The 20,014-nt window shown below is 52.7% G+C and overlaps 6 protein-coding genes across 6 annotated transcripts; 3 read left to right on the forward strand and 3 right to left on the reverse strand.

Annotated features, from left to right (window-relative positions):
• Positions 1 to 100: 100 nt before the first annotated feature.
• Positions 101 to 5,757, forward strand: CAOG_04613 (hypothetical protein; the record flags this gene model as incomplete). Its single annotated transcript, XM_004347310.2, has 9 exons — positions 101 to 184; positions 754 to 915; positions 1,045 to 1,159; positions 1,299 to 3,895; positions 4,027 to 4,337; positions 4,458 to 4,875; positions 4,983 to 5,295; positions 5,422 to 5,542; positions 5,630 to 5,757. 9 exons carry the CDS (start codon positions 101 to 103, stop codon positions 5,679 to 5,681), a joined length of 4,173 nt encoding a protein of 1,390 aa, XP_004347360.2. The 3' UTR covers positions 5,682 to 5,757.
• CAOG_04614 (hypothetical protein) lies at positions 5,710 to 8,526 on the reverse strand. The gene has a single exon (XM_004347311.2). It carries the CDS (start codon positions 8,345 to 8,347, stop codon positions 5,876 to 5,878), a length of 2,472 nt encoding a protein of 823 aa, XP_004347361.1. The 5' UTR covers positions 8,348 to 8,526; the 3' UTR covers positions 5,710 to 5,875.
• Positions 8,527 to 8,879: 353 nt separating this feature from the next.
• On the reverse strand, positions 8,880 to 10,762 carry CAOG_04615 (hypothetical protein). The gene is made up of 7 exons (XM_004347312.2): positions 10,589 to 10,762; positions 10,340 to 10,463; positions 10,128 to 10,205; positions 9,918 to 10,022; positions 9,660 to 9,798; positions 9,466 to 9,565; positions 8,880 to 9,341 (listed from the first exon to the last, which is right to left on the reverse strand). Exons 1-7 carry the CDS (start codon positions 10,723 to 10,725, stop codon positions 9,077 to 9,079), a joined length of 948 nt encoding a protein of 315 aa, XP_004347362.1. The 5' UTR covers positions 10,726 to 10,762; the 3' UTR covers positions 8,880 to 9,076.
• A 281-nt stretch (positions 10,763 to 11,043) lies between these two features.
• On the forward strand, positions 11,044 to 12,366 carry CAOG_04616 (hypothetical protein). The gene is made up of 5 exons (XM_004347313.2): positions 11,044 to 11,083; positions 11,222 to 11,338; positions 11,540 to 11,752; positions 11,866 to 12,002; positions 12,101 to 12,366. The coding sequence occupies exons 1-5, from the start codon at positions 11,081 to 11,083 to the stop codon at positions 12,261 to 12,263; spliced, it is 633 nt and encodes a 210-aa protein (XP_004347363.2). The 5' UTR covers positions 11,044 to 11,080; the 3' UTR covers positions 12,264 to 12,366.
• Positions 12,367 to 12,494: 128 nt separating this feature from the next.
• CAOG_04617 (hypothetical protein) lies at positions 12,495 to 14,689 on the forward strand. Its single transcript, XM_004347314.2, has 7 exons — positions 12,495 to 12,625; positions 13,011 to 13,119; positions 13,276 to 13,412; positions 13,506 to 13,613; positions 13,712 to 13,942; positions 14,034 to 14,276; positions 14,419 to 14,689. The coding sequence occupies exons 1-7, from the start codon at positions 12,503 to 12,505 to the stop codon at positions 14,635 to 14,637; spliced, it is 1,170 nt and encodes a 389-aa protein (XP_004347364.1). The 5' UTR covers positions 12,495 to 12,502; the 3' UTR covers positions 14,638 to 14,689.
• Positions 14,680 to 19,933, reverse strand: CAOG_04618 (myosin IA). Its single transcript, XM_004347315.2, has 11 exons — positions 19,784 to 19,933; positions 18,667 to 18,782; positions 18,479 to 18,573; positions 18,287 to 18,391; positions 18,154 to 18,200; positions 17,911 to 18,073; positions 17,679 to 17,785; positions 17,311 to 17,562; positions 16,907 to 17,227; positions 15,080 to 16,749; positions 14,680 to 14,938 (listed from the first exon to the last, which is right to left on the reverse strand). Exons 1-11 carry the CDS (start codon positions 19,895 to 19,897, stop codon positions 14,800 to 14,802), a joined length of 3,129 nt encoding a protein of 1,042 aa, XP_004347365.1. The 5' UTR covers positions 19,898 to 19,933; the 3' UTR covers positions 14,680 to 14,799.
• Positions 19,934 to 20,014: the final 81 nt, after the last annotated feature.

The raw sequence follows: 20,014 nt of genomic DNA on the forward strand, positions 1-20,014 counted from the left end.
GATAATTCCACCTGGTGATTTTTTCCTTTTCATTCATTCTAATTTTCGCCTCTTCATTCTCCATTTTTTTTTCCCCCCCTTGTACTTTTCTTGTCTTGTCATGTCGAAGCAGCATCGCGAGCAGTTTGTCGCTGCAGCCGAAGAAGCGAGTTTCGACGCTGTGCACAACTGGGTCGTCAAGCATGTGAGTCTTTTCCTTCCCCCCGCGCACCTCGCATCCTTAGCTACACCTCTACTTTGTCAAATCTATGCTTGTGCTCGACTGACTCGCTTCACGAACCACGGTCGGGGCAAACAACAAGAAAAGTGTCGGCTTTTTTTTTTTTTCTATTTTTTTTTTTTTATTGTTTGATTTTTCAAAAGCGCGCCAAAATTTCACTCGCATTCGTTTTGGAAGGGGGCGTTGCGTCGTGATGCTGCCTTGGACCCTGCACTTCACATGACTGAGCGAGACTGATGTTTGTGTAGGACGTCACCAGCGCTAGTCTTCAGTCGCATTGGATGCAAAACAAAATCAAAGACGAGAAAAGGCGCGCAAAAAAATGTTTCAAAACCGAAAAAAACTGTTTGAAACCGGAAAAAAAAAATCAAAAAAAAATCAACAAAGAGACGGTTTGAAACAGAGAGCGACGCGAAGGGGGCGACAACACAGAAGTCGACTACTTGGAGGCGGGGGGGGGGGACCAATGGATGGGGTTCAATGGGTCAATGGATGAATTCAAATCTCACTTTTTTTTGACCGCCGTTGGACAGAAATCCAAAGCCGACGCCTTCGACCTGGTCGAACTCTTCCAAGCACTGCCGAAAAACCACGCCGTGCGCCTGTGGACTGGTCTGCGAGGTCATGCCACGAAAGCCATTGCGGCCATTCAAGCCCCGCAGGCGGACGAGCAGTCGGCGGTCGTCGTCGTTGTTGTAAGCTCCAAAGCCCAAACAAGCGCAATCCAACCTCCTTCTCCTCCCATTCACTCAATCGAGACATCCTCATCAATCTCACTGTGTTTGGGACAATTCTCTTGTACTCTTTGATTGGTTTGTGATCAGCCGGCCGAGTGCGCTCGGATCATCGAGGACATTTCGCGCATCGTTGTTTGCAGTCTCAAAGTGGAGGCCCCCACCGTCTATCCCGAGCTGCGCGAAACTCTCCAAGTGTTGCATGGTAAGCAAATATGAGAATTCGTTTGATAAGACGCCTCTTCTCCATCGTGGTCGCTGTGATTACCAAACCCACACATACTAACTCACCCGACACTCTGCCTCTCTCTCTCTCTCTCTCTCTCTCTCTCTCTCCATCACAGACTCGCTCCTAACTATCGCCTCACATAAGGTCGCAGAAGCCGTGTCAAAGGCATGCGAGCGCTACTTTTTGCTGGACTTGCCCCAGCGGAATGGCATCTTCCCGCAAACCATCTCGTATCTTCTGCTCCGCTCGCTCGAGGTCTCGGCTGAGGGCGTCGACGACGACGACGACGACGACACTGAAAACAACGCAGACGCCGATTCCAACAAGCCGTCCAAGTCACGAGCTGCCAAGCGCAAAACAAAGTACACTGAAGTGGACAACGAAGACGACGCCACCAAAGGCTCGACTTCTTCTGCCAAAGGGTTTGTGCGGCGCGTCCAGCAGCTCAAAGAAGGATTGACCTTGATCGACTTTGACGACATTGAATCGTCGCAATCCATCCGCACATTGCTGCTGCGATGCTACTTGGCTCCGGTCTACCTCGGCAGCAACGACGGTTGCAAGCTTCTCGCCTACGCATTCACGCTTTCATTGCCGTTTGTGGCGGACATTCACTCCACCATCAAAAACCAACTGCCAGTGTGCTCGGCCGAGCACGTCACTGCCTACGGCAACCTCTATTTCGCTGCGTGGCAGATCAGCACCGGGCCGTTCCTGACGCGCATCGAGCAAACGTGCCTGCAAGACCTCATGTCGTGCGCCGTACATGCTTCGCGCAAGGGCCTCTCTTCGCTCTCGTCGGTGCTCCGCCGGGTGCTGAGCTGCTGGCACAGCCAAAAGAAGGTTGCCGGCGTGGACGAGATGCTCGTACGACTGTACGATCCTATTATCTGGCGCAGCCTCTCTGTGGCCAACCCAGCCGTCCGTTGCAATGCTGCCGCCATCCTCATTGACGCATTCCCATTGCGCAACCCGGAGGCTACCGCGAGCGAAAGCGATGCCCTGCTACAAAAGCAAATCGAAGCGCTGGGCATGCTGCTCTCGAACGAGCCTTCGCCTGCGGTGCGCTGCATTGCCGTCCAGGGATCCTGCCGCATTTTGAGCATGTACTGGGACTTGCTCCCGGAAGGGGTTATTCGCGCCCTTCTCGACCAACTCACGCTCGAGCTGGCATTCGACTCAAATTCGAGCGGAGTGCGCACGGCCGTAGTTCAGGGTCTGGGCTTTTTGCTCAACAACCACCTTGCTCAAGCAACCGTCAAGCAGCTGCTCCCGCGGATTCGCAACTTGATTCACGATACGGCCGAGCAAACACGCGTTGCCATGCTCGACTTGCTCCTGCTGATCAAGAAGATTCGTACGATTCGTTTCTGGGATGTCGTCCCCGTCAACCATTTGCTTGCTCGTCTTGAGTCCGAGGCGTCCGTTCTTTCTGCCGCTCCAGCAGCTACGACAGCGTCCCGCCGAATTGTCGAGCTTTTGTCCAACTCGTACTTTCCCGAAGACAAGGAGCCGGAAGCCCGCCTCACCCGCTGCATTGCCCTTGTCACCAGCAATCGTGCTGCCTCGCGCCAGTTTTACCGATTTTTGCATGCGTATGTGCCGCTGCCACTGCTGACCACATTCATCATGCACTTGTGCCGCTACGTGCATCATGCCGCGACGGGCGCGTCGGCAAGCGCTGCCCCGAAAGAGTCACAGCAGCCCTTCAAGGACATTTCCAACAGTAGCAAGAAGACGTGGCGTCGTGGTGATGCAGCTTCGGCAACCAACGACCAAGACTGGCTCACCGAGTCGGGTGGTGTGGATGACCCCAGCGCGACTACTGTGTCCGATGAAAGCATGCTCAACATTTCAGCCACGACCGATCCACTGTGCGAGGAGACTGGCGATGCACCGGCAGCTAAAAACAAGACTGGCAAGGCGGGCAAAGGCAAAGCACGCGCCAAGGCAGCAGCGAAATCGGCTGGCAAGGCAGCCACCGAGGAGACCACTGCCTCAAGTGCCGACACTACCGCCGATGCCGTTGTTGAAAATCCAGAGCTGATTCAAGGGCTGCTGGAGGTGGTCGTCATTTGCTGGAGGTCCATCCGCTCCACCTTGGCCAAGCCTCGCCATGCCAAGCTCCAGCAGGCCTTGGTGGTCAACTTGAAGGAATGCCTCCCTGCATTTATGAAGGCATTCAGCGATGGTCCCTGTAGCGAGGCGCTCATTCACATTGCAGCCCAGCTCCCGCGAGAGCACGTCCCGACCCTGTGCAACGAGATCATTCTTCCACAGCTCGAGGCTATCGCAGCTGCAACGGCCGTTGGTGCTAATGTGCATCACCCCAGCGCCTCTGATTTAGCGTCGTCGGGCATGCAGGCAGCATCGTTGCTCAGCCCCTTGGCCTCGGTCATTAACTCGGTGGTGCCAATCGCGCTGTCTTCCAGCGCCTACTCTCAAATGGCCCCTCTCATTGACGCCCTTTGCGCGTGGGACCAAGTGTCGGTGATTGTCGACACAATCTCCAACTTGCTCACTCCGGGCGATGCCGTTCGCGCTGCCCCGAAATCGGCGCGCTCGAGCTCAAAGTCGGCTCCCAGCGGCAAGAAAGCACAAGCAGCAGCAGCAGCATCCACAGCATCCACAGCATCCGCAGCACCCTCTGCGTCATCGAACAGCCGCGTGTTCAATCCTGTCTGCGCACTTTCAATGCTCCACTATATTCTGGTACGTGACGAACAAAAAGCATACTTCAAAAAAGCTTGTGTGTTGCGAAGAGTTTCTGTGGGTTGTAAAGAGTTTCTGTGTGTTGCTCACTTGGATTGTTTGTTTTTCGGGTTTGAAAATGCGTCTGCTAGACTGCTCCGAATGCCCGCGAGGCTCTGTCGCAAAACCCCAGCGATCTTTTGCGCCTTCTCGCCTCGTTGGACGCCTGTGCCGAGATTGAGTCCGTCATGGTTCTCGGCGCTCTTCCGGCTCGTTTGTCCGCGCTGCAACCGACAACTGCACTGTCTGTGCTCTTGCAAATGCTGATTGGATCGATGCGCTGTGCCATTCACTTGCGTCGCGCTCAGCTTGAGGATGTTGCTGCCCCCACTGTTGACGAAGACGTGGTGACTTTGCTGAACTGGGCGCGGCAGAAGGCCCTGCCCATGCTGGTTGCCCTCAAGTAAGATTTGGTGTTGTGCCTGCCGAGTGTGCGGCTACTTTGCGATCATGGCATTTCACGGGTTGACTGATTTCGACGCTTGTTTTTGATTTTGAATCAAATTTTGCTTGTCAACGACAGAGTGGATGCTGCCAAGCCGCGCGCCGCGCGTCAGACAAACAAACGCAAGGCAGAGACGGATGCCGAGACAAACACCGAGATTCAGGGGGACATTGCGCTTCACGTGCGCATTGGTTTTGGCGCCGACTGCTTGAATGCAATTCTGAGCTTTGTCCTGGATCTGGTGACTGTTGGCATTGTTGATGGCGAGCTCATTCGGCGTGTCTGCCGCTTGACCTGCGAGATGGCGACTGCTGGCATCTTGCCTGCAGCTCTTGGTGGTCGCCTTTTGCTGGAGATGACCACCGTTGCTCTGGCCACCGACCGCATCCCTGATTGTGATCTCGAGCGCATCCGCTTGTCCATTGGCACTGTGCTCGACACTGTGCTCAACGAGACCGGCAAGCGTTATCGCGACGACGACGTGCTGTGCCAGCAGGTGCGACTTTGTTGTTGTGGATGTGATGTGTTTGGGGGCTTGCTCGAAAGCTGTGTTTACCAACTTACTTATCACGGTTACGATCTGCTGCCATTTCGACACTCCAGGAGTTGAGCGCGCTTCGCCCATTCGTTGTCGAGGCGTTTAACGTTTGCCAGCAACGAGACGAAAATCCGCGCATTCTGCTCTGGCCCATGATGAACATTGCGCTTCGCGAGCTGCACGAGTATAACGCAGACGCAGTTGCGTCCGGTAATGTGAACGCGAGCGGCTGGAGCCCACTTGCAGCGTTCTTTGCGTCGTCCACGGTCAAGTGTGGTGCCGCAGCCGTAGAAAGCGCCTCGCAAGAGCTTCTTGGAGCGGTATCGAACGCCGACCAATTCAAGTGTGCCGCATTGGCAATGGGTGGTATCTTGCAAGGTAAAAGCGATGCACAATAGGCCTCTTGGGCCTCTTTTTTTTTAATTCTATCTTTTTAATTATTTTGTATTTTTTGATTGTTCTTGGTTTTCCGTCACTCACCCGTGTGTTCTTCAATCGTGATAGCTTCCAAGAACTTGTCAGCGGCAGCACAAGCAACGATGGAGGAGGCGATGAATAAAACCAAAATCAAGCATCGATTCGAGTCTGCAGTCGCCGCATTGAGTCGGGATGGCGACCAGTCAATGTAAGATATCCTAGGTTGTTCTTTCTTTCTGCCAACAGCAATCACGCAAAGATGTCTCCTCGTCACTCATTGAACTGTTTCTTGCAGCCTGAACCAATCGTCATTAGGCAACTTTGTTGATCAAGTTATTGTGGTTTGAGCATGATGCATAAAAGCAAAAAAGTTTCTTTTCTTTCAAAGAAGCGGTGTTAACAATATTACAAAACTTTACAGAATCTAAAGCTCAACCCATCATACAAGATATCGTACAAAAGCAGAAAAAAAACCCGAAAGGGAAGGGGGGGGGGGAAAACCAAAACAAGAAAAGCGAACAAAAGCCAAACTCTCCAGGATTTAACGAAGAGCCCGCACAAGCTTTCGGACTCCCTTGACTGGCAGGACGAGTGTCGCGTACAGCGTCAGTCCGACGGCTACTGTTGGGACACCGACAACAAGCGCGGTCGCTCGTGTGGCCATCCGCAATGGCGGCATGTTTTTGAAGAGCAGATTGTTGCAGCCGACAATGGAGAAGGCAGAGTGATGGTTGCCAATCGGGCCAAGTGAAATGTAGCGGCAGCCGCAGCCATAGCACCACTCGTCGCTTTGGTGGAAGACGCTGCTGAGCAGCCGCTTCTTGCGCTGGTGCTGGTTCATGGAGCAAACGGTGCAATGCATATGATCGCAGCCGGAATCACGCGCAATGCGAGTTTTGCAGCGAGGGCAGCGCCGAGCACCCACCTGGCGCGACCAGTCCTCCACGCCAATGTCGCCCATGGAAAAGTCTTTGCAGGACATGCCAGTGTGGTAGGGCGCCTGGCACGAAAAGCAGAATTCCTGCGTGCACGAGCAGCATTGGACCTTCTGGTCGCGTTCGTCAACCACGACACGCTTCTCGCGCAGACGAGCCAGCAGCGACCGCTTCTCCGCCTTGGTGGCCTCGACAGCGGCGGGAGGTGTCACTGTCACGACGGCATCGCCAGTCGTCTCGGTCTCCACTCCTGCTGCTTGCTCGTCGGCTGGAAGGGGCTCAGCGCCAGTGGCAACCTCGTCCTTGTCGCCCTCCTCGTCCTTGTCGCCGTCTTGACCGTCTTCGGCGGGGCTCAAGTACGGCACAGTGGCCTGGCCTTTGGCAGAGCGGTAGTTGAGTGTAAAGCAGAATGGGCAGCTTCGCACACAAGGGTTGTCGCTCGAGGTGATGCGGAATCGCTCGAGCATCGAGAACTTGTCCTTGGACACAATCTCCTTCAGTGCCGCGTCGCTCTCGGGAAGCTTGCAAGTCGGCTCGGGGCAGCAGGGCTTGACCATACCGACCGAAATGCGCTCCTCAAAGTAGGTCTTGAGGCAGGTCTTGCAGACATCGCAGCTGCACGCGGACAAGCTCGTCTTGCGGTCGCTTTCGATGGGGAGCTCGTCAAAGCAAATGATGCAAGAGAACATGAAAATCTTCTTGGCCGTCAACGCTGCGGATGCAGCGCTTGTGGACGACGCAGCAGTGCTGCTGCTGCTGCTGCTGCTGCTGGTGGATGCGCCGTTGCCTCGGTTGGCCGGGGGAGGCGCAGTGTGCTCTGTGTCGAGAGCGCGCGTTGCCACCAGTCGCATCCAGTTGGACGAAGTCGAGCGCAACCAGTCTTGGTAGGCGGGCTTGGGCCAGCGGGTAGCATTTGGCCACTTGTCGCCATCGCTGCGACGCGGCAGAGGGCCAAACATTGGTGGGAGCGGCGGGGGCGCGGGGATGGCATTGTGCAGAGATTGAAGGCTAGCGTCGACATGTCCCGTCTCCAACTCGTGCTGGTTGCGCTCGGCAGGCGAGGCAAACCCGAGGCCGCAGTACTGGTTTCGGCACTGGCGCACGGTGCTCGCGTTCAAGTCGGCCAAGTCGACTGAATCCGAGTCGGAAGAAGAGTAGGTCGACCAGCCCGAGTCGTCATCCTCGCCACCATCACTGTCGTCTTCGGAGGAGCTCGAGCACGACGACATGGTGCTGTGGGCGTCAGTAGCATCCTGTTCGTCATTTTCGTCCAGTTCGTGAACGGCAACAACGCGCGGGTTGGACTTAGGGTTAGACTTGCTGGGAAAGACAAACCCGACCAGCTTCTTGGCCAGCGAGCGGGAAGCGGGCTGCACATCCTCCTCATCCGAGGCAGCAGCGGTAGTAGTAGTAGAAGTAGCGACTGGGCCAGAGTGCATGCCGACGCTGTCGGGCGTGTCGGAGTTGGTGACGGAAATGGTATTCGCGTCCTCCCGAATCAGCTCGTCGGCATGGCTGTGCTCGTCACGCTCCCGGTCGTCGTCGACTTCGAGGATGGACGGGCGCGAGGACGTGTCCGTCTCACGCGCAGCCGTGTCCATGGACATGTCTGAGCGCAGCGAGGCAGAGTCTGCGAGCGCGTCGCACAAAACCGCCAGTGCGGAAGGGCAAACAGCGGCCGAGTCCGAGCACGAGCGCACCCGCCCGCAGCCGTCCAGCGCAGCCGCCGGCTTTGACAGCGTGTGGGCGCCAGTCACTGCCGCGTCGCAGCAGCAGTGCGCAGTGGCACAGGCGGGTGAAGCCGCGAAATTGGCAGCGTTGGTCACTTGCGTGTGCGTTGATGACGGATTGCTGACCTCAACGACGTCCACGTCCACACTGCTGCTGCTGCTGCTGCTGCTGCTGCTGCTCGCGTCGTCGGAAGCCGCAATCTCAAGCACGCCACTCATGTCTGTGCCGTTGTGGGAATTCTCGAGCATGGTTGCGACGGCAGCGAGAATGTGCTGCGTGGTGAGCGAGCTCCGACGCATTGCCGGCTGCTGCTGATGCTCGATTTCAATGTCGCCTTGAACCAGCATTGTGTTTGAGTGTGTTTGCGTTTCTGAATCGTTGTGAAGTGTGGTCGAACAAAAGAAAGAAAGAAAGAAAAATAACAAGAAAGGCTGGTTGTGTTTGCTGTCAATGGAAGGCCAAAGGAAAAAGGAGAACGAACGAAAAGTTGAAAAAACCTAAGAAAGCTGAAGAAGAATACTAAAACGAAAAGAGTGAACTCAAGCAAAAATAGGACCAAAACGAGTTATAAACGGAATGGTGACGTCGACATCAACAAAGAACTCTTACAAACAAGATTGTCGCTTCTGATTCATTCACTCTGCAAACTCGCCTTTTTGCTGCTGTCGGATGGCCCATGAAATCAGGAAATCAGAGTGATACATGCAACTCAAGCAAATGGTGGAAAATTGCGAACAGGTGCGATCGAGTGAAAAGGAAAAGGGAGAGAACGGGGATGGATAACGTCATTCTACTGCGCCAGAAATACTCGTCACCAACCCCAAATCAAGAAAGCCGACCGGAATGCAGATTAACAACCAGTATTCAAAAGAGAAGATATTTGGGTTTTATGTTGTATTTGGACCACTGGGTGCACAGCGGAAATCAGGAAAGCAGGAGAGGGTGGAAAAAAAAGGGAACGAACAGGCCACCTCACCCCCAGCTTCGAGCAAGTAGGCCATCTCCAAATGCAAAAACAGCAAAAATACACCAACAAAGTCCCCCGTGCCGAAATCGCTCAAAAAGAGTCAGCAGCATCATGGCTGGGGCAACAGCAAACTGCGGAACAAGGCGAGAAGATCGGCATGCGAGCACCAGACTTGAACCTCGGCGTCCACGTCAAACTTGTCGGCGTTCAGTCGCTGACCTCGGAGGCCTTCCGGATGGCTGGTGTGCTTGGCGCGACGACGGCGATGGAGGTGGGCACCATGCGTGCTCACTGCTTTCTGCCGTTCTGCGGCAATGTACTTGCGCAGCAACCGGACGAGGTGGAAACCATCTCGCGCCATGACAACATCCGAGCTGGCATGCATTCCAAACACGGACAGACAAGCGAGCAAGAATATCCAAGCATCTGAAAAGTGAGAAACAAACGCATGGCGATCTGAAAGCAGCACAACAGCATAAAAGAGACACACAAACTCACCTGCACAATCTGGTAGAAGGGCAAAAGTCGTTTCCACCATCTCCAATGTAGACCACGCGATGGTACTCTGTCTTGTCCAGGATGTAGTCAAGCACAGTTCCTGTTTCGAGAACAAACAGCCAAAGCACAATTAGAAAAACCAATCAATCAATCAATCAATCAAGGGACGTGCTCAAGCCTTGAATGAAAAATACCTTTGCACATGTTGTCATTGCAAAGGGTGCAAATGTGGTCACTGTGACGCGTGGGACTGAACGGCAGAATGGTAAAGCGCGGGTCGTGGAGGAAAGGGTTGGAGATGATCAACGAGACGTGCTCGAGCAGGTTGTAATGCTGTGCAGTTGTGTTTTGCGCAAGCAATAGGGCCCCCGATTTGTCGCAGATGAGCCAACCAAGCGCCCTTCACAAAATTACAGTTCATTTGCAAAAAAGCTACCGCCAATGAAACAAACCTGCAATGTTTCGCGAATGAAAAATTCGTTCGCGTCGGACAGCACAACGACGTCCACCTTTCCGGACGCGGTCAGAGTTCGCAGCACCTCTTGCATTTCCAGAGACTAAACGAGCGATAGCAGATGAGGTGAGGTGTTAAGTTTTGAGACAGTGCTGGAGTGAAAATCAGACGAAACAAGATCGCAATGGCTGATTTTCGGAGTTCTTACGAGCGGAGTCGCCTTGAGCGATCTCGAAATGTCAGCGGCAGAGAATCCGAGCTCATGCAACTGGCCCATGAGGTAATTCTATGAGGTGGAAAACAAAACAAAAACAAAGTTAAGTGTTGTTGTGAGGGATCCGAAATCAATCCATCCCTATAAAAAAGCAACATCTACCTCCAAGCCACCGAAACAAAAAACAGAAAAAACTTCCTGCCTACCATGTACGCGAGCCAGCTCTGCCGGAACAATGGCGTCGACAGCCGCGTCTCTTCAAAGCGAGAGTGCAGATCGGGCGCGAGTTGCTCAATGACGTACTCGTCCGAATTGGTATCAACGATCGTCCTGCCAACAACAAAAGCAACGATATGAGCTTGTAAAAAATTACATGACGCTTCAGTCATAGATGACTGGTCGAAGCCAACGTGGCCTGTGCGCTGTCATCAGCGATTTTGACCACAGTTCGTTACCAGTCAAAGTCAAACACGCAGAGTACGCGGTCGGTCGTGCCACGGTCGGCAAGGTGCTGCACTGCTTTGGCCAGATCGACAGAGAGGAAGGTCTCTCGTGTGCTGCTGTTGCCCGCTGCAGAGTTTGGCGCTGACATGGGTGACTGTGGAAGCTCAGAATTTGGCTGACGAAGGATGAAGACTGGATAGAAAACACTCTTCGTATTCGCTTTCGATGGGTTCTTTATTCTATGGGTTCCCATTGAAGGCCGAAAAGGGGTCATGGACGTCCATCAAACTCATTCAACAAGTCCCAGACGTGCGAATGGGGTCGAAGCTGATGGCAACACAATGGTGGGATAAAACCTCACTTCAATCGGTACTGCAAAATCTGAGCTCTTTTCATCCACTCCACTGTGCAGTTTGTCGTTGCAAATCCAATCCAGACATCTCATTCATACGGAGCCAGTGTAGGTCCTGTTTGATCTCACTCCCCTCTCTTTTGCTTCTTCTATGGTTTGGCATTGAGCAAATTTTGTTTTGTTGTTTGCAGTGACTTTGCATTATGGCTGACTTACTCGTTCCCCCTTTCAATCCGTCCTTCATTGGTGGGTCTCTGTGTTTTTCATGCTGCGGGTCTTGGCGGGGTCTCAGTCGACGGCGCGCAAGAAGGCCGGCTGGCTCACCAAGCAGGGCGGCAGCAACAAGGGCTGGAAGCGCCGCTGGTGCGTCTTTGAGAACAACTGCCTCGCCTACTTCAAGTCAGAGCAGGTAATCACGTCCAGCGAGAGTGAACTTGTCGTACCTTTGTGGCTCTGGACGGCAGGGGTCCCGCCCCGCGCGCGCGCGCGAGAGAGAGAGCAGCAGACTATCGGCCAAATCCTAATCTTAATCTTAGAATCTGAGCAGAACAGAGGTTGCTGAAACAAAAAAAAGAAAGCATCGATTTCTAACTGCATGATTTTGTCGCAGGATCGCGAATACGCAGGAATTGTGTATGTGGAGGATATGCGCTCGATTACCATCGATCAGGAAGAGTCGCGCAAGGACAATCGCTACCCGTACTGCTTCCGAGTGGATACGCCCGATCGCGCGTACATGTTTTGTGCCGAGTCTGCAGCCGACATGGACGACTGGATTAGCATGTTCAAGTCTGTCTGGCAAGAGGAGCCGCGCTATCTCACGGTATGGACTGTTTTGCGCTCAAGCCCAACCTTTGTACATTTTCTGGTTGGTTGAACAAACTAATACTTCTGTCTCTTGTGCTGGTTGTTGGGCCTTTTCCCACAATGCAACAGGGAACACTGCAGTTTGCCACGGCGGAGTGCTTTGTCGACAGCGGCTTGCGAATCAACGGCGCCGTCGAGGCGTCCGTCCTGTCCGTGTTCAGCGAGGGCATTACTCCCAAGCAAAAGCGCAAAGACGAGCGTGGATGGTATGAGCGTGTCCAGCCATTGTGCTTGTCCGATGTCGATCTCGCGCTCAGTCATGGCTGTGTTTTTTTAACCGTTCATTGTTGGCTGCAATCGCCAGGTTTATCGACAAGCAAGTGTCAGTGACTACCGTCCTCGCTACCATGTCTCAGTTTGGTTGGACGCTCTCCAACTCGCTCAAGACACAGGCCGTGCTGGACAACAAAAACCATCCCGTCAACATGCTGGTGTTTACTCGACCATTCCGGGCGCCCGAAGCGTAAAAACAAGAAAAAACAAACAAAAAAAAATTGTTGCTGGTGTGTGGATGTGTGTATTGTCGTTGTTGATTCTTGTGGTGTATATGAGGACAGCCATCATCATTCTTTCTGTTGTTTGCTTGCTGGCCTGGCAAGGTCGTTCCACAAACATAAGCACAGCCAAGACAATGCGGATGCCGTGAGTTTTCCGCTATCGAAATGGTGCAGACGATTCCATTTTCTGCAGTCTTTATTTTTGAGCAATGGCAGAATTTGCTGCGCATCTCAATCTCAATCTCGAGCACAACCGACCGTCGTTCTTTGAGCTTGTCGCTCAAGACAGCATGATGTCGATGCTCAAGCCAGCACTCAAGTTCCTTCTCATGGTACCGCATTTTGAACGAGAGTTCAAGAGTTTGTTGATCAATTTCTCAGATCGTCTCAGAATTTGAGCCCCTCCAATGCTTTTGAGCCACCCGTCCCTCATTGGGCATCGCATCGCATCGAGCAAAGCATTATCGAGTTGTAGTTGTTTGCCATTAGCATCAAAGAGAGAGAACGAGAGTGAGAGCGAGAGTGAAGTGAATGGTCGGAACAGCGCGTCCACTCCGCTCGACAGTGACTTCCGATTGTGATCGTCCCCTTTCGCTTGGTCTTGACATGTCTGAGCTCAGCCAGTCGACTGGCTTTGAGGCGGCGTTGGTGTGCGTGTGTGTGGCTTGCACTCATCGTGAGTGTTCCACTCAACACTATCACGCTCTGTTCTTGTAGGTCGTCACGCAGCGGCACCCTGGTCCACTCGCCTGGGCAATCAAGCATCACGAAGAGTGCTACTCGCTCATCACGCTGCTCGTCCAGAAGCACTACTTGCAGGTCTATGGTAAGGCGTTGGAAGACGGAAGCTCAATGCAAATTTCAATCTCAGCCAAAGAGATATCAACCGTTGCTTGCCGGGTCCTGATTGCATGTTTGCAAAAGGGCAAAGACCGTTTGGATGTATTCGAACAAACCACTCTTACAATGCCATCTTGCACAGACGCCTCGTTTGCAGAGAATTTTTACGGATTGAAGCGCGTCCAATCGCACGAAACCGATTCGCAGTCGGTCGAGCAGCTCAAGCATCGCCCAATGTCGCTCTCGTCCAGCGATCGTCGCAAGTCTCTATTCTTCTTGGTAATGATTTTTCGCGTGGTGCGGGTGGCAGTGGTGGCGGTGGTGGTGGTTGCAATCGGGACCTTCTGACTTGATACGCTTTTTGGTTTTTAGGCGGTGCTGCCATACCTCAAAACAAAGCTAGATGCTCTCTTCTTGAAACATAATGCCGCGGTTCGGCAACATGCCGCATCTGCGACCGCTGCAGCAGCTTCATTATCGGTTGGTCCCCGCCACGTTTCGTTCCAAACGCACAACTTTTGTGTAAACCACGCTCACATGCTCGTTTGTATCTTTTTTTTACCTTTTTTGCTCATTAGCCATCAATAAGCGTTCACCAAGACGGCAATCAACCGCAACCTTTCGCGCAGTCGCAGTCACCATCGTCACTAGTCCGGGTCTTTACGTTCATTTACCCTTTCGTCCATTTAACGTGGGAGGCGTCGCACTTTGTTTGCCAAATGTTGTATCTCTTTGACGAAACCGCGTATTATTCCCCCGAGCTGTTCCTGGCTGGATTACGGCTCCGGAGACTGACAGCCATGGATGTTGTAAGTCCCGCGTCGCCCTTCCAGCGGAGTTCTGGGTATCTCAACCAGCGCACTCATTGACCCTATTCATGATTGATGCTCGTCCTTGCAGATCAATCAACAAAATAGCCTGATTCTCGGGGAAATGGAGCGTGCCAAGCGGCTCGTTGGTCCCGGCTTCATTCGCGGCTTTCTTCGGTTTCTCAGCAATACGGTCAACTCGGCCATCGACTATTCCAAGTTTGTTGTGCCCATCACCATTTTCTTTTTCAAGTTTCTCGAGTGGTGGTACGATTCCGAGCACTACACGATTGCCGTTTCGCTCCCTGTTCCGCCCGCGCCCCCAATGCCAAAGGTACTTATGATTTTGCGATTCATTGGCTGGTTTTACACACGATCATGCCTTGGCAACAATGCGACCAGACAGGGCGCTCACCGTCACTCGTTTTCGTTTGTGTGTCTCCGTCTCCTTGTCTCCCTCACCCACTGAAATTCAGATTCCCGAGCAGGGCTTGGCTCTACCTCAAGACGCCAGCATTTGCCCGCTGTGCTTGAAACAGCGAACAAATCCGGCAGTAGTGGCAGTGTCCGGATTGGTATTCTGCTACCCATGTATTCATCCATACCTCGAGCAACACCGCTGCTGTCCCGTTACGCTACTGCCCGCTTCAACCAGCAGTCTTATCAAAATTTTTGCGGGTTCTGGGGGCTTGTAGCCACTATCGCGGTTTCGAGTACACACACAAACAATAAAAATCAAATCATGCATTTTCAATGTAGTACAGGGCTTTGTTCAATGCACGTACACACACACACATTCACAAAACAATGACAGCCATCACAAGCAAAACAAGCAACAAACACATCTTTCAAATCAATTAAGCAGCAGGTTGAGCACGGGGAATGGAGGCATTGAATTGATTCTTGGTCTTCTTGAACTGAATTTCGGTCAGTTCAGGAGCCGCAGAGTACGCAAAGCTGATCGAGTGGGGTCGGCCTCCGAAGGTAGTGTTGATTCTGAGGTCGAGCCAAACATTGAATCACAAACATCAGTACAAAGCGAAGCGTCAACAACAACAGCAACAGCAACAACAACAACAACAACAACAACCAAAAAACCACATCGCATTCAACTCGCTTTTTGCGTCGGCAACTTACGGTTCGGAAATGCTCACTTGGAGAGCTTGGTTTTGCGCCTTGAAGGCAAAGAACAGACGAGCAATCGTCTCGATGGCATTGTTGACAACGAGAACAATGTCGCCCTTCTTGCGATTCTTGTCGGCCTTGTCTTCCGCAATGTGAAGGATGACAGTGTTGTCGCCAAGCTTGGACGTCGACACGCCCTTGATGTCAGCGAAAAGAACGTGGTAGCGCGAGTCGAATGCCTTGTCACCAATCACATAAATGCTCGACGTGGTGATGAGGAAGATCACTGGACGGGCAACACCGTTCGCGCGGTCGACCTTGAAGCCGGACGAGGCATACACCACGGCAGGGTTGTTGTTGGCGCCGGCAAACTTGGTCCACTTGCGAGAATATGCCTCTTGCTGGAGGCCCACCGTGTCCTCAAGGAACTTGGTGGGGACGCTCTGCGGGTACGATTCCTTCCGGCCCTTGAACGTCTCAGACGCCCAGAGCTTCTCCTGAAGAATGACCTTTCGCGCGCTCGGCAGCTTTTTGCGGTACTGCCTGCAGCGCCAGGTGTGGTACATGGTCTTGAGCAGGAGGTTGGTGGGCCGGAGCGTTTTGGGCGAGTCGGGCCACGCGGTCGCGATCGGCGAGGCGCTCGGCAACGACTTGGCCAAGCGCATCAGGAAGCGGTAGCGGAAGGCGCGCTTGATAAAGTTGATGACCTTGGGTCCGGCGACGCGCATAAACTTTTTACGGTGTTCGCGACGGGCCTTCCAGCCCTTGACAAAGGCAGCGATGCGGATGGCAGCCCAGCGCATGCGCTTGTACTCCTTCTTGGCCTGGAAGCCTCGGACACGCGCCGAGATCTTGACTTGAGACGCCTTCATCTTGAGGAAGATGCGGAGCTGGACCCAGCCGCGGTAGCGAGCCTGGATCTTGGCCGCAATCAGATGCTGCGCGTCCCGACGCTTGTCCTCGAGCATGAAGAGCGTGCTCGGAAGGCGAATAAAGATCTTGCTGTTGCCGTACGCACAGTTGTCGCCCGTGACGCCAAGATGGTTGAGGATGAGGCGAACGCCTTCCTTCTCCTGGCCCTTCCAAACCGGCCAGGTCTGCGGACAAAGCATCTTGTAGCGCTGCAAGAAGCGAGGGTAGTCTTGACGGAAGGCAAAGCCGGCGCGGCGCACACGCAGGTTCTCGAGGAGACCGAGGTAGCGAATCTGGTGACGCACCAGGTTCTCGTCAAAGACGCGCGAGCGCTTCTCCTCGTTGGGCTTGATGCAACGAATGTAGTGCGGGCTCTTGCTGGTGAGGTTGGTCGTGAGCTCGGCAACAGAGCGCTTGAACTGGGTACCAGCGGTGGGAGGGCGCTGCAAGACACCCTTCTTGGCCTCGCCTTCGGGGAAGAGCGACTTGAGCAGGGCGTTCTTGCTGGCAAAGAGAACGCGAGGAACGTCCTTGAACAGGAGATCTTGGTTCTTGTCCATAAAGCCGGCCACGTTGTAATCGACGTCGCCTGCGTAGTGCTTGAGGCGGAATGCCTTGTCGTCGATCGTGCGGTTCTTGGACTTGGTGCGGCTGTCGTAGTGGTCGTGGCGGACGATCTGCTTGTCCAACAGCTGCAGGAACGAGTCATCGGACGTGTTTCCTGGCTTGAGGCACTCTTCGTCGAGGAGCGAGAGGATGCCGGTGCGAGGCTGTGGTTGATTGATTGTTTTGAACAAACAAATAGGCAACAGTACTCGAAAAGTTAGAAGAGGGGACCAACCAACCAGCAGCATTACCAAGAAAAAAAAAAAGAACCCACACAAAGAAAAAATTCAGGCAAAAGTACGCGCAATCAGCCAGACTCACCGCTTCAATCAGGTCGCAAATGATGGCATTGTTAAAGTAGGTGACAGGCGTCCACTTGATGCCCTCACGAACGTACTCTTCCTGCTCGGCCTTGAGAGTCAGCTCGATAAAGATTTGCTGGAGCTTCTCGTTGCAGTGGTTGATGATGAACTGCTCAAAGCTGTTGTGCTTGAAAATCTCAAAACCGTAAATGTCCAACACACCAATGACAGTGGTGCGCTCGCGAGAGGTCACGCGAATGCTGTCGTTGATGCGGCTGACCACCCACGAGAAGACGCGGCTGTACACGGCCTTGCAGAACGCATCTCGAGCGTATTCGGCCTGTTTCGCGCATAAAAAGAGAGTGACGGCGTGAGCAACAGTTGCACGCTTCTCAATCCACGAGCTGACATGTATCCACAAACCTTGGCCACATTCAGCGGGCTCTTGACAGAGTCGCCCTGGGTCTCGACCGTACGGAAGGTGATGGCAGCCGAGAGGCTGGCAACGTCCGTGCCAAACATGTCGGCGGCCTTCTGGGCAATGTCCTTGGTGCTGACGCTGCTGTTCTCGCCAGAGCCAGTGATGCCAATGTTGCCCATGTGCAAGATGCCGGCGAGAATGCGCCAGATGCTCTGGATTTCGTCCTTTGTGAAGCCGCAAACTTCCAAGCCAGCCTGCATTGGAAGGAATGTGATCAGCAAATCAGACGGAGTTGTATGGGTGAGTGAGCATGCAGACACAGCGATTTAAAAAAAAAAAACAGGGAAGGAAAAACAGAAGGGGCTCGTACGCGAGTTGCTGCAAACTCCTTGTCATCCTTGATGGTAGGCACCACAAGGCACTTGCTGGAGCTGAGGTACTTGTACGCATTGGCATCACGCTCGAGCGCAAGTTCGTCTGTGAGCAGGTCGCCGGTGAGCACGATGGCAGACAAAAAACAAAACAAAACAAAAAAAAAAAAAAAAAACAAACCCCCCACACACACATCACAGGAACAATGCTGTGACAATCCAACAACATACTCAAAACGGCTTGATCAGCGCCAGAAAGAAGCTGGTAGAAGATGTGGAAGGAGCGCTCGCCTTCCGTGCGTGTGACAACACGAGACTTTTCCAGGAGGTAGTTGGTGATGATGCCACCAACAGGATCGCCCTTAAAGTCGAACTGAATGTCCATGTACTTGCCCTGTATGTGTGTGAGTCATTCGGGCGCCAGGTGAGCGGGGTTGTTCGGACCAGCAATCATTCAAAGTCTTTGACGCTTACAAAACGCGACGAATTGTCATTGCGCAAAGTCTTGGCATTTCCGAAAGCTGCACCGGCAAAGGTACACATGAAGATGTGAGGGACACGTTCATCTGAAACAACGACAAATCAACAAACCGCATGTGCTCCGTACCTTCAAGAATCGGGTTGGACTGCAGAAGTTGCTTCTTGACACGGTGGACCTCCGCACCATCACCCGAAACGGCGGCGATGAACTGCATGATGAGCTTGGATGCCTCTGTTATCGGTAGCAAGACAGAATTCGATGAAATGATGAGACAATGTGACGACCGGATGCGACGGTGCAGATTGGAGAAGGCATTACCAGTCTTGCCAGCGCCAGACTCGCCAGTGATGATGATGCACTGATCGGCGTTGCGCTCCTTCATTGCCCGGTGCGTCTCATCGGCGATCGCATAGCTGCATTCCATTCGAAGGTTAGTTACAAGGACGAAGCAGCAGCGCTGAGGATTGGCAGGTTCGCAGGATTCACACAAGCGCAACACAACTCACACGTGAGGAGGCAGCTCGTAGAGGTTTCGGCCACGGTACTCGTTGATGAACTCTGGCGTGTAAATGTTCATCGAGTGGTACGGATTGATGGACACGAGCACATCGCCAATGTAGGTCTGTGCAACACATGTCAAAAACGAAACATTGTTGTGAGCTACAATCGCGCATCAGTGACATTTTCGGCCCTTTTTTGTTGGTGTGATTGGGTGCAAAAGTGCTACTTGCGATGCAGCACAGCACTGATCACGCCTCACGAATCATCATCGTAGTGTTGGCAAAAAAAAGCTGTCAAAAATGAACAAAGACGAAGAAGAATGCAACGAGTCTGGTTTTTCGACTCGACCAACTCTACATCAAGTCGGGGGTCGTATTTTTTGTCATGCTCTCGAACGAAATGACGTCTTATTCAACAGACTCAAAAGGTCGACTTCGGACGACTCGAGTCATCGTTTGAGCAGAAAACAACCAACAATCAAAATAGCCAAAACAAAAAAAAAAAAAAAAAAAAAAAAAAAAAAAAATAAAAATAAAAAAAAAATAACAACAACAAATAGATCTTTTGCTGCTGCATTGACAGTGAGGCTCAAATAGCAGAGAGAACGCGAGGCGAAACCCATCGAGGAAAGCCCAAAGCCAAGGAGCAGAGTCGTCGAGCGAGAGGGGGAGGACAGCTTTGGCTGGTGGCACTGATGGTGGTGGTTATGAGGCAAACCACAACAAGGAAAAAAAAAAAAAAAAAAAAAAAAGCAAGTTTCACAGTCGTGGAGACGGTCTCGCCAAAGACTGCGAGGAGAGGAGAGGAGATCGCGAGCACCCCAGCACACCAGCACTCTGTACGAGATGCCGCCACTCCAGCACGCTCAGCAATACACGAGCACGAGCAGAGAGAGAGAGAGTATTGCAAACGGACGGAAGAAAAAAAAAACCAACAAAAATAATAAAACACAAAAACAGACTCAAACAAAAACAACAACCCAAAAAAAAAAAAAAAAAAAAAAATCAATCACCCAAAACAAACTTCTTGTTCTTTTGCTTTGTTGGCTGCTGTTGCCGTTGCGGAGGGGTGGAAGCAGGAAGCAAAGGGAGGGGGGGGGAGAAAACAGAAAGCAAGCCGTACATAGATCTGATCCTCCTTGAAGCGGGCGTGGTAGTTCTGGAGCATGGCGTCCTCATTGACTTCCTCGAGCAGCACTGCGTCTGCAACGCCAATCCGATTCTCCAGCAAGCTCATGGTTGTATGGAGTTTGACAGAAAAAAAAAAAAAAAAAAGAACGAGTGAACAACATGCAAATCAGAAACAAGCGAATACACGGAATGGAGAGAATGCAGCAGCAGTATGCTCGGATCT

This window comes from Capsaspora owczarzaki (assembly GCF_000151315.2).
Source record: "Capsaspora owczarzaki ATCC 30864 unplaced genomic scaffold supercont2.7, whole genome shotgun sequence".
Classification (NCBI taxonomy): domain Eukaryota; class Filasterea; order Ministeriida; family Capsasporidae; genus Capsaspora; species Capsaspora owczarzaki.